The 18,053-nt window shown below is 39.1% G+C and overlaps 1 protein-coding gene across 1 annotated transcript in view; it reads right to left on the minus strand.

Annotated features, from left to right (window-relative positions):
* The window catches only part of gpr179 (G protein-coupled receptor 179), a 339,778-nt gene that overhangs the window by 313,033 nt on the left and 8,692 nt on the right, over positions 1–18,053 (minus strand). The window contains exon 3 of the mRNA XM_061230418.1: positions 15,936–16,044. Coding sequence (XP_061086402.1) covers positions 15,936–16,044 — 109 coding nt within the window. The remainder of the gene's footprint in view (positions 1–15,935; positions 16,045–18,053) is intronic.

An 18,053-nucleotide genomic window follows, 5' to 3' on the forward strand; every position in this document is an offset into this window, starting at 1 on the left:
TAAATTCATGGTCTACATTGTCTGATCTGGCTGATATTTTACAAATATGTTCACTGTTAGAGTGTAATCACATACAAATACCAAGAAGAAATCAATGTTATAGCGCCACCATCTGGCAACGGAAGTGACGTTTTGATCATGTTTGTATGCGTTCCTGCTAGGGGGTTCATCACATTCACACAAAATGTGGTCAGCATGATATTATACCCCTGACACACAACTATGAACTGATTTTTAATATCTTGGAATGGTATGGCTATGGTCAGCCTTAAAATTAACTTGTAATGCTGCCCAAATAGGAAAATTATATATTAAATAATTTCAAAAAGGTATTAAATTCTACATTGCCTGATTTTGAGGCTACATCTTTTCACATATGTTCATTGTTGGAGTGTCATCACATCCATTAAGCAATAATAGTTTACTATTTTCGCTGGAGACTCATTATCTCCAGTCTTAAAACTTCAACGCAAGTCGCAACTGACTCTCCCATTTCTAATACGCGACTGCCATCTAGTGGCAAAGGTTAGTATTCTTTATAATTTTCGGTATTGTTTCTCTTTTTCTTGGATAAAGTGATTTCTCAACGACAAGTTTTGTTTCTTTTTGCGAGCCAGTAACCATAACGATGTATGAGTAACAGCGGCAGCCTACATGACAAAATGTACTGAAAACACCCAGCCCACAGCAACGTTTTTTCTCATCTATCTTAATTAACTCGATTGAATAACTAAAATAAAAAACAGGCTTTTACTGGCAGGAAAGTATCATATATTTAAAAGATTAACACATATAATGCATATATTGCTTTGACGTTCAATGTTATTTGGATTTTAAAAAAACCGTATTGTAGCATTTTAAGGACTCAATACAAAACAGCTGTTCGGAAAGTTGGCTTGAAAGCCAAGAAGCCTTATTAAGGAATTTGAGCCGTTTCTATTTGACTTCATTCGATTGAAGTGAATGCCGTAACCCAATTAAATGTAATTCGCGTCGGAATACACATAATAGCCTACACTGTCAACGTGAAATAAAAATATATAGAGGTTTAAATCGATCCTGTATTGGGACATTTGTTATGATGGCTGGTGCAACGGGCATTTTCGGTACCGTTGACCATAATCGAATGCTAGCATTTATATCATTACACTGACCAAGTCCTGTTAAAAAGCACATTTTTGGTTCCTTTGTGGAAACAGTGAAGTTGTCTACACAATCTGTTCTACTCACAGACTAACTGCGTCGCTGTAACTTCCCCCCATTTCTGATACGGCGATTCAATTTATTGGCAGAAAGTGGTACTTTCATTTTTTTCTTCCTTCAAGTGATTTTTCAACGATAGGTTTTTGTTTTTTTCTAGCGAGCCAGTAGGCATAACGATGTATGATTTACAGCTGCAGCCTACGTGACAAAATGTATTGACAACACCAGCCCGACGTTTCTTTGCATCTATTTTCATTACATGAATTGAATAACTAAAATAAATATTAAAGACATTTAAAGACTTAAAGACAGGCTTTAACTGGCAGGAGAGTATCATATTTTTAAAAGATTAACTCATGAAGTCAAAAAGAAACTTTAGCGTCTGAGGTGGCTCTGCTCGAACGCTGTGTTAACATGAGACCGTTTTGTTCAACAAAGGTATCACATGCAGGTCGTTGCGAGATGACACGCACGGGCTAACAGCAGCCAGCCAGTCCACTGTCTGTGTGAGTCAAAAAACAGGTCAGCTACGTTGGTTTACATGAATAGAATACTTTCAGTTAAATCGCCAGCTATGTTAGTTTATTAGGCTTGTCATTAAACACGAATTAAGAGAACATACAATTTCGCTAGGAATGGTAAATTAATATGAAAATACTGTATTGAGGGCAGAGAGTTGGCATCTCTTTTAGATTTGGCTGAACAAATGCGTTTCAGGCAGCATAATTACCAGTGAAATGGAAAAGAATGATGCTGGTTAACTAGACGTTTCGTGCAATATTATCCGACACTTCGTAGAGAAATTATTAAACCAAGATAAAAGGAGACATTTGGCCAATAGATGGCACCCGTGTATAAGCGGGCAGTATAGCGTAATGGTTAGGGCGGTGGATTAAGGCACGCAAATTCAGCCGTTCGATCCCCGCTGCAGCCACAATGAATTTGAATAGTTTCTTGAAGCCAATTGTTTTCATTTTGAGTGCATGTTTATGGCCTAATGACTTTTCAAGCATAAATTGTGCCTCCCCGTGTAAAAACTATGGAAATTAATTAATCTCTGCTCTCCATACAGGACTGTAGCATGTTATCACAATGTGCAAGCAAGACGTTATTTTTATTTCATTCTACATTGTCTGATGTGGCTGAAACTTCACACGTTCATTTTTGGAGTGTAATCTCATCCATTTTCCAATAAAGGCTCAATGGCAAAGCGCCACCCGCTGGCAACAGGAAGTGAGCCTTATATTGCATTCTTAAGCATTATTTTTCAATGGGTTCATGACATTCACGGTAAATGTGGTCAGCATGATGCTAGGATGGTCCTGACAAAACAGATTTTTGATTTACTGGGATGATATAGCTATGGTCAGGCACATAAAAAACACATCAAGCCAGACAAACAGGAAGTGGTCATACTTAAATTCTCCAATGTCTGATGTGACTGCAACTTTACACAGATGCTCAGTGTTGGAGTGTAATCAAATCCATATTCCAAAAACGACTCAATGTTATAGCAGCATCATCTGGAAACAGGAATTGACCTTAATTTCGCTGAACATCTTCCGATGTGGCTGAAAATGTACAAATATGTTTATTTCTGGAGTGTAATCAAATTCAAAAAACATACACGGATCAATAATATAGCACCACCATCTGGCAACAGGAAGTGAGGCTTATATCATTGATGCATTCCAATAGCAGCGCCAACATCTTCATTGATCAAAGGGAAATTCCTGTGCACACTATACGTTGTCCAGGAAGGTGATTATTTCCAAAGTGTGTACATGTTGTGAAACATGTCATTGGCAGAACTATGCCACCAAGGCGGTTGCCCCCATGGGGCTTGGGCCCGTTCATTGCTGCTTGCAGCTATATTTATTATTATTATTCTTTTTTTTTCAATGTTTTGTGCATTTTTGAGGTGCTTGCCATGGATGAAAACTCACAGAATTTTGCACACACATCAGAAGTGGTGGCTGTCAGGTTGTGTCAGATGCTCAGACCTGGGCATGGCTGAGGGACTCCACAGCGCCCCCTATCGCATTGTCTTCTATTGTGGGCAGGCACTTTGAGCTACCTTCACAAAATTTTGTAGGGTTGTGGGGCTCCTCTGCCCAAACACAATTCTCATTCGCATCAAATCAAATATGTGAACAGGAAGTCAGCCATTTTGAATTTTGTGCGTTTTACACGTACTACACTTTTAAGTACTCCTCCTAGGGGGTTCATCGCATTCACACCACATGTGGTCAAAGTGGTCTGAGGATAGTTATGATACTAATTCCGAAGGATATTTTTGATATCTCAAACGGTATGGTCATGGCGAGGAGTACAATTTTCATGTCACGCCACGCCAACAGGAAGTAGCCATAAATTCATGGTCTACATTGTCTGATCTGGCTGATATTTTACAAATATGTTCACTGTTAGAGTGTAATCACATCCATATACCAAGAAGAAGTCAATGTTATAGCGCCACCATCTGGCAACAGGAAGTGAGGTTTTTATCATATTTGTATGCCTTCCTGCTAGGGTATTCATCACATTCACACCAAATGGAGTCATCATGATCTGAGAATAGTCCTGACCCTAAATGACAAAAGGATTTTTGATATCTCAAACGGTTTGGCAATGGCGAGGCGTATAATACACACGTTACGCCCAAAAACAGGAAGTGGGCTTAATTCCGTTCTACATCATCTGATCGGGCTGATATTTTACAAATATATTCACTTTTGGAGTGCAATCACATCCATATCCACATTCATCTGGGCGTGGCTACACAGCGCCCCCTATGGCTCTTTTCTAATATTGTGGACATATACTTTGACGTAAATGCACCACGTCTGGTAGGCATAAGGGTCTCCTCAAGACACACACATTTCTCATTTGCATCCCTTAACTTTTCCCAACAGGAAGTGAGCTATTTTGGATTTTGTGTGTTTTTAAGTGTTTTTTCACGTACCAAACTTTGAAATACTCTTCCTAGGGGGTTCATCACATTCACACAAAATGTGGTCAGCATGATATTATAGCCCTGACACACAACTATGAACTGATTTTTAATAACTTGGAATGGAATGGCTATGGTCAGCCTTAAAATTAACTTGTAATGCTGCCCAAACAGGAAAATTATGTATTAAATCATTTCAAAAAGGTATTAAATTCTACATTGCCTGATTTTGAGGCTACAACTTTTCACATATGTTCATTGTTGGAGTGTCATCACATCCATTAAGCAATAATAGTTCACTATTTTCGCTGGAGACTCATTATATCCAGTCTTAAAACTTCAACGCAAGTCGCAACTGACTCTCCCATTTCTAATACGCGACTGCCATCTAGTGGCAAAAGTTAGTATTCTTTCTAATTTTCTTGGATAAAGTGATTTCTCAATGACAAGTTTTGTTTCTTTTTGCGAGCCAGTAACCATAACGATGTATGAGTAACAGCGGCAGCCTACGTGACAAAATGTACTGACAACACCCAGCCCATAGCAACGTTTTTTTCATCTACCTTAATTATATGGATTGAATAACTAAAATAAAAGACAGGCTTTTACTGGCAGGAAAGTATCATATATTTAAAAGATTAACACATATAATGCAGATCTTGCATTGAAGTTCAATGTTATTTGGTTTAAAAAAAAACGTAGTGTAGCATTTTAAGGATTCAACACAAAACAGCTGTTCGGAAAGTTGGGTTGAAAACCAAGAAGCCTTATTAAGGAATTCGAGCCGTTTCTATTTGACTTCATTCGATTGAAGTGAATGCCGTAACCCAATTAAATGGAATTCGCGTCGGAATACACATAATAGCCTACATTGTCAACGTGAAATAAAAATATATAGAGGTTTAAATCGATCCTATATTGGGACTTTTGTTATCATGGCTGGTGCAACGGGCATTTTCGGTACCATTGACCATAATCGAATGCTAGCATTTATATCATTAAACTGACCAAGTGGCGGCACGGATGGTGCAGTGGGTAGCACTGCCGCCTCACAGCAAGGAGGTCCTGGGTACGAATCCCCGTCGGCCGGGGCCTCTCTGTGCGGAGTTTGCATGTTCTCCCCGTGTCTGCGTGGGTTTCCTCCGGGTACTCCGGTTTCCTCCCACAGTCCAAAGACATGCATGTTAGGCTGATTGGAGAGTCTAAATGAGTGTGTGAGTGAATGGTGTGTGTGCCCTGTGATGGACTGGCGACCCGTCCAGGGTGTATTCCTGCCTTTCGCCCAATGTATGCTGGGATAGGCTCCAGCCCCCCTGCGACCCTGTTCAGGATAAGCGGGTTCAGATAATGGATGGATGGATGGAAACTGACCAAGTCCTGTTAAAAAGCACATTTTAGACTCCTTTGTGGAAACAGTGAAGTTGTCTACACAATATATTCTACTCACAGACTAACTGCGTCGCTGTAACTTCCCCCCATTTCTGAAACGGGGATTCCATTTATTGGCAAAAAGTGGTACTTTGATTTTTGTCTTCCTTCTAGTGATTTTTCAACAATAGGTTTTCGTTTTTTATATCGAGCCAGTAGGCATAACGATGTATGATTTACAGCTGCAGCCTACGTGACAAAATGTATTGACAACACCCAGCCGGACGTTTCTTTGCATCTATTTTCATTATTTTAATTGAATATCTAAAATAAATATTAAAGACATTTAATGACTGTCTTTAACTGGCAGGAGAGTGTCATATATTTAAAAGAGTAACACATGAAGTCAAAAAGAAACGGTAGCGTTTGAGGTGGCTCTGCTCGAACGCTGTGTTAACAAGAGACCGTTATGTTCAACAAAGGTATCGCATGCACGTCGTTGCGTAGCCTTTCCACTGTCTGTGTGAGTCAAAAAACAGGTCAGCTACGTTGGTTTACATGAATAGAAAACTTTCAGTTAAATCGCCAGCTATGTTAGTTTATTTTGCTTGTCATTAAACACGAATTAAGAGAACATACAATTTCGCTAGGAATTTTTGACTTAATATGAAAATACCGGATTGAGGGCAGAGACTTGGCATCTCCTTTAGATTTGGCTGAACAAATGCGTTTCAGGCAGCATAATTACCGGTGAAATGGAAAAGAATGATGCTGGCTAACTAGACTTTTAATGCAATATTATCCGACACTTCGGCGAGAAATTATTTAACCAAGATGAAAGGAAACATACAACATTTGGCCAATAGATGGCGCCCGTGTATAAGAGGGCAGTATACCTTAATGGTTTAGGCAGTGGATTAAGACATGCAAGGTCGGCGGTTCTATCCCCAGTGCGGTCACAATGAAGTTGAATAGTTTGTTTAAGCCAATGGTTTTATTTTGAGTGCATATTTATAACCGAATGACTTTTCAAGCATAAAATGTGCCTCTCGCTGTAAAATCTATGGAAATTAATTCATCTCTGCTCTCCATACAGGACTGTAGCACGTTATCACAATGTGTTTGTTGTTTTTGTTTCATTCTACATTGTCTGATGTGGCTGAAACTTCACACATGTTCATTTTTGGAGTGTAATCTCATCCATATACCAATAAAGGCTCAATGGCATAGCGCCACCATCTGGCAACAGGAAGTGGCCTTAATTTCACTCGACATCTTCCGATGTGGCTGAAAATGTAGAAATATTTTTATTATTGGAGTGTAATTAAATCCATATACCAAAAATGGCTCAATGTTATAGCTCCACCATCTGGCAAAAGGAAGTGACTTTAATTTTACTCGACATCTTCCAATTTGGCTGAAAATGTACAAATATGTTAATTATTGGAGTGTAATCAAATCCATAAACCATACACGGCTCAATATTATAGCGCCACCATCTGGCAACAGGAAGTGAGGCTTATATCATTGATGCATTCCAATAGCAGCAGCAACATCTTCATTGATCAAAGGAGAATTCCTGTGCACACTATACGTTGTCCAGGAAGGTGATTATTTCCAAAGTGTGTACATATTGTGAAACATGTCATTGGCACAACTATGCCACCAAGGCGGTTGCGCCCCTGGTGCTTGGGCCCGTTCATTGCTGCTTGCAGCTATATTTATTATTATTATTCTTTCTCTTCCGTCAAATGGGCATTTTTGAGCGCCTTGCCCTGGCTAAAAAGTCTTGATATTTTGCAGACACATCAGAAGTGGTGGCCGTCAGGATGTATCAGATGCTCAGACCTGGGTTTAGCCGAGGGACTCCACAGCGCCCCCTATTGCGCTGACCCCCCCCCCCCCCCCGCATTGTTGTCTATTGTGGGCAGGCACCTTCACCAAATTTAGTCCGCATATAGCACTCCTCGGACCAAACACATTTCTAATTCGCATTGATGCAAATATGCGAACAGGAAGTCAGCCATTTTAAATTTTGTGCGTTTTCACATGTACTACACTTTTAAGTACTCCTCCTAGGCGGTTCATCGCATTCACAACAAATGGGGTCAGAATGGTCTCAAGATAGTCATGATTCTAAATTGCCAGGATATTTTTGATATCTCAAACGGTATGGTCATGGCGAGGCGTACAATTTTTATGTCACGCCGCGCCAAAAGGAAGTGGCCATAATTTTGTGGTTTACATCGTCTGATCTGGCTGATATTTTACAAATATGTTCACTGTGTGAGTATACTCAGATCCATGTCCCAAGAAGAAGTCAATGTTATAGCGCCACCATCTGGCAACAGGAAGTGAGGTTTTTATCATATTTGTATGTGTTCCTGCTAGGGTATTCATCGCATTCACACCAAATGAAGTCAGCATGATCTTAGGATAGTCCTGACCCTAAAAGCCAAACGGCTTTTTGATATCTCAAATGGTTTGGCAATGGCGAGGCGTACAATACACACGTTACGAGCGAAAACAGGAAGTGGGCTTAATTCCGTTCTACATTGTCTGATTGGGCTGAAATTTTACAGATATATTCACTGTTGGAGTGCAATCACATCCATATCCACATACATCTGGGCGTGGCTACGCAGCGCCCCCTATGGTTCTTTTCTAATATTGTGGACATATACTTTCACGTAAATTCACCGAATATGGTATGCATATGGGTCTCCTCAAGACACACACATTTCTCATTTGCATCCCTTAACTTTTCCAAACAGGAAGTGAGCTATTGTGGATTTTGTGTTTTTAAGTGTTTTTACACGTACCAAACTCTGAAATACTCCTCCTAGGGAGTTCATCACATTCACACCAAATGTGGTGAGAATGGTCTCAGGATAATCCTGATGCTAAATTGAAAGGATATTTCTGATATGTCAAACGGTACGGCTATGGCGAGGCGTACAATTTGAGGTCTCGCCGCGGCAACAGGAAGTGTTCGTAATTTCATTCTAGATGGTCTGATCTGGTTGATATTACACAGATATGTTCGTTGTGGGAGTGTAATCACATCCATATCCCAAAAATGACTCAATGTTATAGCGCCACCATCTGGCAACAGGAAGTGGCTTTAATTTCACTCGACATCTTCTGATGTGGCCGAAAATTTAGAAATATGTATATTGTTGGAGTGTAATTAAATCCATATTCCAAAAATGACTCAATGTTATAGCGCCACCATCTGGAAACTAGAACATTGAATTGACCTTAATTTCACTCAACATCTTCCGATGTGGCTGAAAATTTTGAAATAGGTTTATTATTGGAGTGTAATCAAATTCAAAAACCATACACGGCTCAATATCATAGCGCCACCAACTGGCAACAGGAAGTGAGTCTCATATCATTGATGCATTCCAATAGCAACACCAACATCTGCATTGATCAAAGGGGAATTCCTGTGCACACTATACATTGCCAAGGAAGGTGATTATTTCCAAAGTGTGTACATATTGTTAAACATGTCATTGGCACAACTATGCCACCAAGGCGGTTGCGCCCATGGTGCTTGGGCCCGTTCATTGCTGCTTGCAGCTATATTTATTATTATTATTCTTTTTCTTCCGTCATATGGGCATTTTTGAGGGCCTTGCCATGCGTAAAAAGTCTTGACATTTTGCCCACACATCAGAATTGGTGGCCGTCAGGAGCTCTCAGATGCTCAGACATGGGTGCGGCCAAGGGACTCCACAGGGCCCCCTATCGCATTGTTGTCTATTATGGGCAGGCACTTTAAGCTACCTGTACCTAATTTGGTACTTATGTGGGGCTACTCGGGCCAAACACAATTCTCTTTCAGATCTAATCAAATATGCGAACAGGAAGTGAGCTATTTTGGATTTTGTGTGTTTTACACGTACTACACTTTTACGTACTTTTCCTAGGGGGTTCATCGCATTCACACCAACTGTGGTCAGAATGGTCTCAGGATATTCATGATGCTAAATTGCCAGGATATTTTTGATAGCTCAAACGGGATGGTCATGGCGAGGCGTGCAATTTTTATGTCACGCCGCGCCAACAGGAAGTGGTCATAATTTCATGGTCGACATCGTCTGATCTGGCTGATATTTTAGAAATACGTTTAGTGTTGGAGTATAATCACATCCATATCCCAAGAACGGGTCAATGTTATAGCACCACCATCTGGCAGCAGGAAGTGTGGTGTTTATCATATTTGTATGCATTCGTGCTAGGGCATTCATCACATTCACACCAAATGTGGTCAGCATGATCTTAGGATAGTCATGACCATAAGCTGTGAAGGGATTTGTGATATCTCAAATGGTATGGAAATGGCGAGTGGTACAGTACACATATTGCGTGCAAAAAAAAGACTTTTTTTTTGACATCGTCCGATCTGGCTGATATTTTAGAAATATGTTCACTGTTGGAATGCAATATCAGACATGTACATATCAATCGGGGCGTGGCTAGACAGCGCCCCCTATAATTATTATTCTCTTTTTTTTCAATGTATTTTGCATTTTTGAGGTGCTTGCCATGGATGAAAACTCACAGAATTTTGCCCACACATGAGAAGTGGTGTCTCTTAGGAACTATCAGATGCTCAGATCTGGGCGTGGCCAAGGGACTCCACAGCACCCCCTATTGCTTTGTCTTCTATTGTGGACAGGCACTTTGAGCTACCTTCACCTAATTTGGTATGCATGTGGGGCTCCTCTGCCCAAACACATTTCTCATTCGCATTGAATCAAATATGTGAACAGGAAGTCAGCCATTTTGAATTTTGTGCGTTTTACATGTACTACACTTTTAAGTACTCCTCCTAGGGGGTTCTTTGCATTCACACCAAATGTGGTCAAAGTGGTCTCAGGATAGTCATGATACTAATTCCAAAGGATATTTTTGATTTCTCAAACGGTATGGTCATGGCAAGGCGTACAATTTTCATGTCACGCCGCGCCAACAGGAAGTAGCCATAAATTCATGGTCTACATTGTCTGATCTGGCTGATATTTTACAATTATGTTCAATGTTAGAGTGTAATCACATCCATATACCAAGAAGAAGACAATGTTATAGCGCCACCATCTGGCAACAGGAAGTGAGGTTTTTATCATGTTTGTATGCGTTCCTGCTAGGGTATTCATCACATTCACACCAAATGTAGTCATCATGATCTTAGAATAGTCCTGACCCTAAATGACGAAAGGATTTTTGATATCTCAAACGGTTTGGCGATGGCGAGGCGTATAATACACACGTTACGCCCAAAAACAGGAAGTGGGCTTAATTCCGTTCTACATCATCTGATCGGGCTGATATTTTACAAATATATTCACCTTTGGAGTGCAATCACATCCATATCCACATTCATCTGGGCGTGGCTACACAGCGCCCCCTATGGCTCTTTTCTAATATTGTAGACATATACTTTCACGTAAATGCACCACATCTGGTAGGCATATGGGTCTCCTCAAGACACACACATTTCTCATTTGCATCCCTTAACTTTTCCCAAAGGGAAGTGAGCTATTTTGGATTTTGTGTGTTTTTAAGTGTTTTTTCACGTACCAAACTTGGAAATACTCTTCCTAGGGGGTTCATCACATTCACACAAAATGTGGTCAGCATGATATTATAGCCCTGACACACAACTTTGAACTGATTTTTAATATCTTGGAATGGTATGGCGATGGTCAGCCTTAAAATTAACTTGTAATGCTGCCCAAACAGGAAAATTATGTATTAAATCATTTCAAAAAGGTATTGAATTCTACATTGGCTGATTTTGAGGCTACAACTTTTCACATATGTTCATTGTTGGAGTGTCATCACATCCATTAAGCAATAATAGTTCACAATTGTCGCTGGAGACTCATTATATCCAGTCTTAAAACTTCAACGCAAGTCGCAACTGACTCTCCCATTTCTAATACGCGACTGCCATCTACTGGCAAAGGTTAGTATTCTTTCTAATTTTCTTGGATAAAGTGATTTCTCAACGACAAGTTTTGTTTCTTTTTGCGAGCCAGTAACCATAACGATGTATGAGTAACAGCGGCAGCCTACGTGACAAAATGTACTGACAACACCCAGCCCACAGCAACGTTTTTTCTCATCTACCTTAATTATATGGATTGAATAACTAAAATAAAAGACAGGCTTTTACTGGCAGGAAAGTATCATATATTTAAAAGATTAACACATATAATGCATATCTTGCATTGACGTTCAATGTTATTTGGTTAAAAAAAAAACGTAGTGTAGCATTTTAAGGACTCAATACAAAACAGCTGTTCGGGAAGTTTGAAAACCAAGAAGCCTTATTAAGGAATTCGAGCCGTTTCTATTTGACTTCATTCGATTGAAGTGAATGCCGTAACCCATATTAAATGTAATTCGCGTCGGAATACACATAATAGCCTACACTGTCAACGTGAAATAAAAATATATAGAGGTTTAAATCGATCCTATATTGGGACATTTGTTATGATGGCTGGTGCAACGGGCATTTTCGGTACCGTTGACCATAATCGAATGCTAGCATTTATATCATTACACTGACCAAGTCCTGTTAAAAAGCACATTTTTGGTTCCTTTGTGGAAACAGGGAAGTTGTCTACACAATCTATTCTACTCACAGACTAACTGCGTCGCTGTAACTTCCCCCCATTTCTGATACGGGGATTCAATTTATTGGCAGAAAGTGGTACTTTTATTTTTTCTTCCTTCAAGTGATTTTTCAACGATAGGTTTTTTTTTTTCTTCTAGCGAGCCAGTAGGCATAACGATGTATGATTTACAGCTGCAGCCTACGTGACAAAATGTATTGACAACACCCAGCCCGACGTTTCTTTGCATCTATTTTCATTATATGAATTGAATATCTAAAATAAATATTAAAGACATTTAATGACTGTCTTTAACTGGCAGGAGAGTATCATATATTTAAAAGAGTCAAAAGTCAAAAAGAAACGTTAACGTTTGAGATGGCTCTGGTCGAACTCTGTGTTAACATGAGACCGTTATGTTCAACAAAGATATCGCATGCAGGTCGTTGCGAGATGACGCGCATTGGCTAACAGCAGCCAGCCTGTCCACTGTCTGTGTGAGTAAAAAAACAGGTCAGCTACGTTGGTTTACATGAATAGAAAACTTTCAGTTAAATCGCCAGCTATGTTAGTTTATTTTGCTTGTCATTAAACACGAATTAAGAGAACATACAATTTCGCTAGGAATTTTTGACTTAATATGAAAATACCGGATTGAGGGCAGAGACTTGGCATCTCCTTTAGATTTGGCTGAACAAATGCGTTTCAGGCAGCATAATTACCGGTGAAATGGAAAAGAATGATGCTGGCTAACCAGACGTTTAATGCAATATTATCCGACACTTCGGAGAGAAATTATATAACCAAGATAAAAGGAAATATACAACTTTTGGCCAATAGATGGCGTACGTGTATAAGAGGGCAGTATAGCTTAACGGTTCAGGCAGTGGATTAAGACATGCAAGGTCCGCGGTTCCATCTCCAATAAAGTTGAATAGTTTCTTTAAGCCAATGGTTTTATTTTGAGAGCATATTTATAACCGAATGACTTTTCAAGCATAAATTGTGCCTCCCGCTGTAAAAACTAAAGAAATGAATTCATCTCTGCTCTCCGTACAGGGCTGGAGCATGTTATCACAATGTGCAAGCAAGAAGTTATTTTTGTTTCATTCTACATTGTCTGATGTGGCTGAAACTTCACACATGTTCATTTTTGGAGTGTAATCTCATCCATATACCAATAAAGGCTCAATGTTATAGCGCCACCATCTGGCAACATGAAGTGGCTTTAATTGTACTTGACATCTTCCAATTTGGCTGAAAATGTACAAATATGTTAATTATTGGAGTGTAATCAAATCCATAAACCATACACGGCTCAATATTATAGCGCCACCATCTGGCAATAGGAAGTGAGGCTTATATCATTGATGCATTCCAATAGCAGCAGCAACATCTTCATTGATCAAAGGAGAATTCCTGTGCACACTATACGTTGCCCAGGAAGGTGATTATTTCCAAAGTGTGTACATATTGTTAGTCATGTCATTGGCAAAACTATGCCACCAAGGCGGTTGCGCCCGTGGTGCTTGGGCCCGCTCATTGCTGCTTGCAGCTATATTCTTTTCATTTGTTTTTGGATTTTCAGGTTTTGAACTTTGTCTGGTTTTGCATCCTTGTTTTTTGGAGTTTGTGTCTATACTTTCGCTGTGTGTATTGCCTTCCTGTTTTTGAACTTCCTGTTTGCTGGGTACTGTTCTGATCACCCTGCATGTATCTGTCTGCCTGGATTATGACCATGCCTGTTCCTGTATTGTTTTGTTAATAAAGCCTGCTGTATTCTTACCCCTGAGTCTGCGCATAGAGGTTTTTTTTAGTTTTGATAGAAATTCTTCAACTCATGTTTTCTCTCATGAAAATAGGGCAGATAGTACTCCAGTGGTACACCAATTCCCAAGTACACATATTTTTAAATTGGTTTTTACAGTGTCCACGTTTGGTAAGGACTGACAACAATGTAGCAGTCCTACATTCTGCTTTTAGTTCACGTAGCAACGATGCCCTGTCAGGACAAAACAGCATCAGAATGGGAAAATCAGTTCATAATCACATGATTAATTTCATGCAAATAAATTCACTGTAGTCACATTTGCACATTTGGTTCTCTTTATCCTTATTCATAAAAATATTTGTCAATATTAATATTAATCATTTCCAGAGAGCAGAGTGTTTCTTCTCCCTCCTCAAGAAGTCTTTCATCCAAAAATGCAATAACTACTTTGAGGTATTTCTATTCAAAAGTTTTTGGCAGAGACATAATTACAGCCATTGCATAATTACTTGCAAACCCTAAAGGTAGCATTGTGAATTGTGGAAAAACCTACTTGGTGTGCAGAAAAGACATCATCATTTACTTATTTGAATGGATCATAACCAAAATGCATATATTATGCTTACAATGTTATGGCAAAATCGCCTCACAGGACAAGGTTGCTGCCGATGTGCTATACCTTGAAAAACCCTGTGCACATGTAAGTGACATTTAACAATTCAAATTATTTACTTAACCAAAATGACCATATGATCTATGACACTGAATCAAGGGATACTGAATTTGAACTGGCAATTGAACTTCTGAGATTTTTGTTTAAAGTTAAGTTTGATTCTTCAAAATTGTTTATGTGGACCAATTATGTCACTTAAATTCCTGGATTTCATTATTTAATCAAATCTGCTTCCAGTACTCCTTCCTGGAGCTGGTACAGAAGGATCTGGATCTGGTCCGGAGAGAGTAGAACAGACATCCTTTCAGGAAACAACATACAACTTGTGGGAAGCCTGAAGTTCTGTATCTTACCTCACCACAAGGCAGGATTATTGTATTGAATTTCACAATCTTTGATGAGCTTTAGTGTCTTAAATTCATGGAGAGAGTTCTTCTGTCCCACCTGACAATTATTGGAGTTATTCTATGCTATCCCTCAAGCAAGCTAGTCTAGCTAAGACAATCAAGACAACTTGCAAATAATCAATGTTTGATGCATGTAGCTAAGTTTAGTGATGTTCTGTCCCCTTGCCATGGACAGAAGTTTAGCCGGTTGTTCGAAATGTATTGTAGGACACACTGCATTTTAAAAATGAGCCACATACCACTACCACCCATTTGGAATGACGGGCTCAACAAATGGACTTTGGCATGTCATTCATTACTCAGAACGCAAAAAGGAAAATAAGATTCGGCATTATGTGCAACAATGAATAACATAATGACAGAAGATATGAAAAGGTTATTATCATAAAGGTTATTTGATACTTATTTCATAAGACTTGTTGAACTTATTGTTTTTTGCCTTAAAATATAATTTTTTAAAAATTTGACTTTAGAAGTAATGGCTAAATGATGCTGACTACATTATATTGAATCACTATTCCCATAATGTCCATAGTTGCTCTGTTTATACAATGCAGTGTCTCTGTCACCATGCAATTTTAGCCTAATCTTCTTGTGCTTCTGGCTGGAATAGTGAACACTCATTAATTTGCAAAAAAACAGAAATTGATGAAAATGAAAACAGAAACAAAAAACAACTCTGCTTTAAGTTGTATTCATCATTGCAGAAACTAATTGATGCTATCAAGTCAGCTTGGGCCAAAATCCCAAAGGAATGTTTAAATCCATGCTGCAAAGAATTCAAGCTGCTCTGGGGGGAAAAGGAGGTCCTAGATAGGTGTACAGTACCTAATACAGTGCCCATTAATGTATGATTAAAGTAACAACATGGAATTTACTACTGTATTAAACTTCTCTTTTGCTATTGGACACTTAAGAATAGACTCACCCGCATACTATTATGGTTGCACTGGTGTGTGTTAGAAAACCAATCCTTCCCCTTTGTACACTGGTCCAGGTCGAAGCTCTGTAGACTTACATCCACACGGATCACCCCCCTGCAGTTGCAATATACACACAGATATTAATTGTTCAATAATAATAATAAAACAAAACTAACAAAGACCAAGCATACTTTTAAATGAAAAAGTATTGGGACAGTTGTGTAAGATTGGTTGTTTTTCCCCGGTACTAATCAAATTTGCATTTCAAACAATGATTAAGAGGCCAAACAAAAATAGTGATATTGAACAAAATTACAATGCTATTCAATTAATCAAGTATAACTTTTCCAAATCAACAAAAATAGTGGGACAAATGACCTTTCAAATTTCACAGGTTTATCATTAGTGTAATTGCGAAGCAACTGGAGCATCTGTTAAGATAGACATCATCATGAACACCAGTATGTACCGAGATATTTAAATGCAAAACAATGTAACCCCCTCTCCCAATAAGCTACAAGATTTCTATTTGCATTTAAAAATGACACTTTTGACTGCAATTCACTTATGATTATCTGCTGATATAAGTACACATATCACATAATTATATATTAAGTTTAAAGCATTTTTAATCAATTCAAACTTGTTTAAGCAGGTGATTTTAATGTTGTGGCTGATTGGTGTATACTGCTTATATGCTTAAAATTCCATTATGCTAATTGCATTTTATGGTGTAATAGCACCTCAGCTCACATCCCTGATTGGCTGTTATGAATACCTAGCCACCACCAAGTAATACCATAAGAACATCCTAGCAACCACCTAGTAACACCTTCGCAACCATGTAGCAATCACCTATAAACACATGAGCAACCACCTGGCAACACCCTAGCAACACCCAAGCAACCACCTAATAGCACCTTTGCAACCACCAAGCAACACCTTAGCAACCACCAAGCAATACCTTAGCACCCACCTAGCAACACCCAAGCAACCAAATAAACCTTTAATTGATAAAATGGGAAAAGATTAAAAATTTAGTTCATGCGGCGGCACGGATGGTGCAGTGGGTAGCACTGCTGCCTCACAGCAAGGAGGTCCTGGGTTCGAATCCCCGTCGGCCGGGGCTTTTCTGTGCAGAGTTTGCATGTTCTCCCTGTGTCTGAGTGGGTTTCCTCCGGGTACTCCGGTTTTCTCCCACAGTCCATAGACATGCAGGTTAGACTGATTGGAGAGTCTAAATTGCCCGTGGGTCTGAGTGTATGAGTGTGGGAGTGAATGGTGTGTGTGCCCTGTGATGGACTGCCGACCTGTCCAGGGTGTATTCCTGCCTTTCGCCCAATGTATGCTGGGATAGGCTCCAGCCCCCCTGCGACCCTGTTCAAGATAAGTGGGTTAGAATAATGAATTTGGTTTACAAGAGATTTATCTTTGAATGGAAGAGTATTACTGTCAAAGTCTGAATGATATGCAATGGTTTTGTGCAAATGTAATTAAAGGAGTAACATTGTTCAAATTTTCTAGGTTTTTATATGGAATTTGCACAAGAGGGCATTGAAGAAACCGTTCTTTCGTTTTGGAGAAGTGTTTTAAATGTATTATCCTACTTTCAACCAGTTGAGAATGTTCTCCTCCTATTCGTCACACAAAGAAAACCACTTCCTTTTCCCTCCCCTATGAATTTCAGCCCATAGTTTGTGCCGCTTGCCTCCAGGCAAGACAATTAGAGTGCCTTTTAAGGACTATTAGACTATTTCTGGTTACATTCATTTAATACTCATTTCATAAGGTGACATTATCGATAACATGAGCTAGCTTGTTTGCTATCATAAGGACGTTATAGTGGTGCTTTTATCTTAACTTGGCAAGCTAGTTAGCAATAATTCTCATTGGATAAGTCAGTATCCTTACTTTAGCTATTGATAGTTGATATTATAAGTAAACTACATTGTGAAAATATAGTCTCCCAAGAATAGCGCGTATCATGGAGGTAGTTATGGTAAAAAACAACAATGTGTAGAAAGTGGGAGCATGGTCTGTCAATTATAGCTAATGGACCATGCCTAGACATGTTATAAAATATATTCCAATGACTGAATAATTTACACCTTTAAACAGATTAA

Source organism: Conger conger, chromosome 2 (assembly GCF_963514075.1).
Source record: "Conger conger chromosome 2, fConCon1.1, whole genome shotgun sequence".
NCBI classification, from domain to species: Eukaryota; Metazoa; Chordata; class Actinopteri; order Anguilliformes; family Congridae; genus Conger; species Conger conger.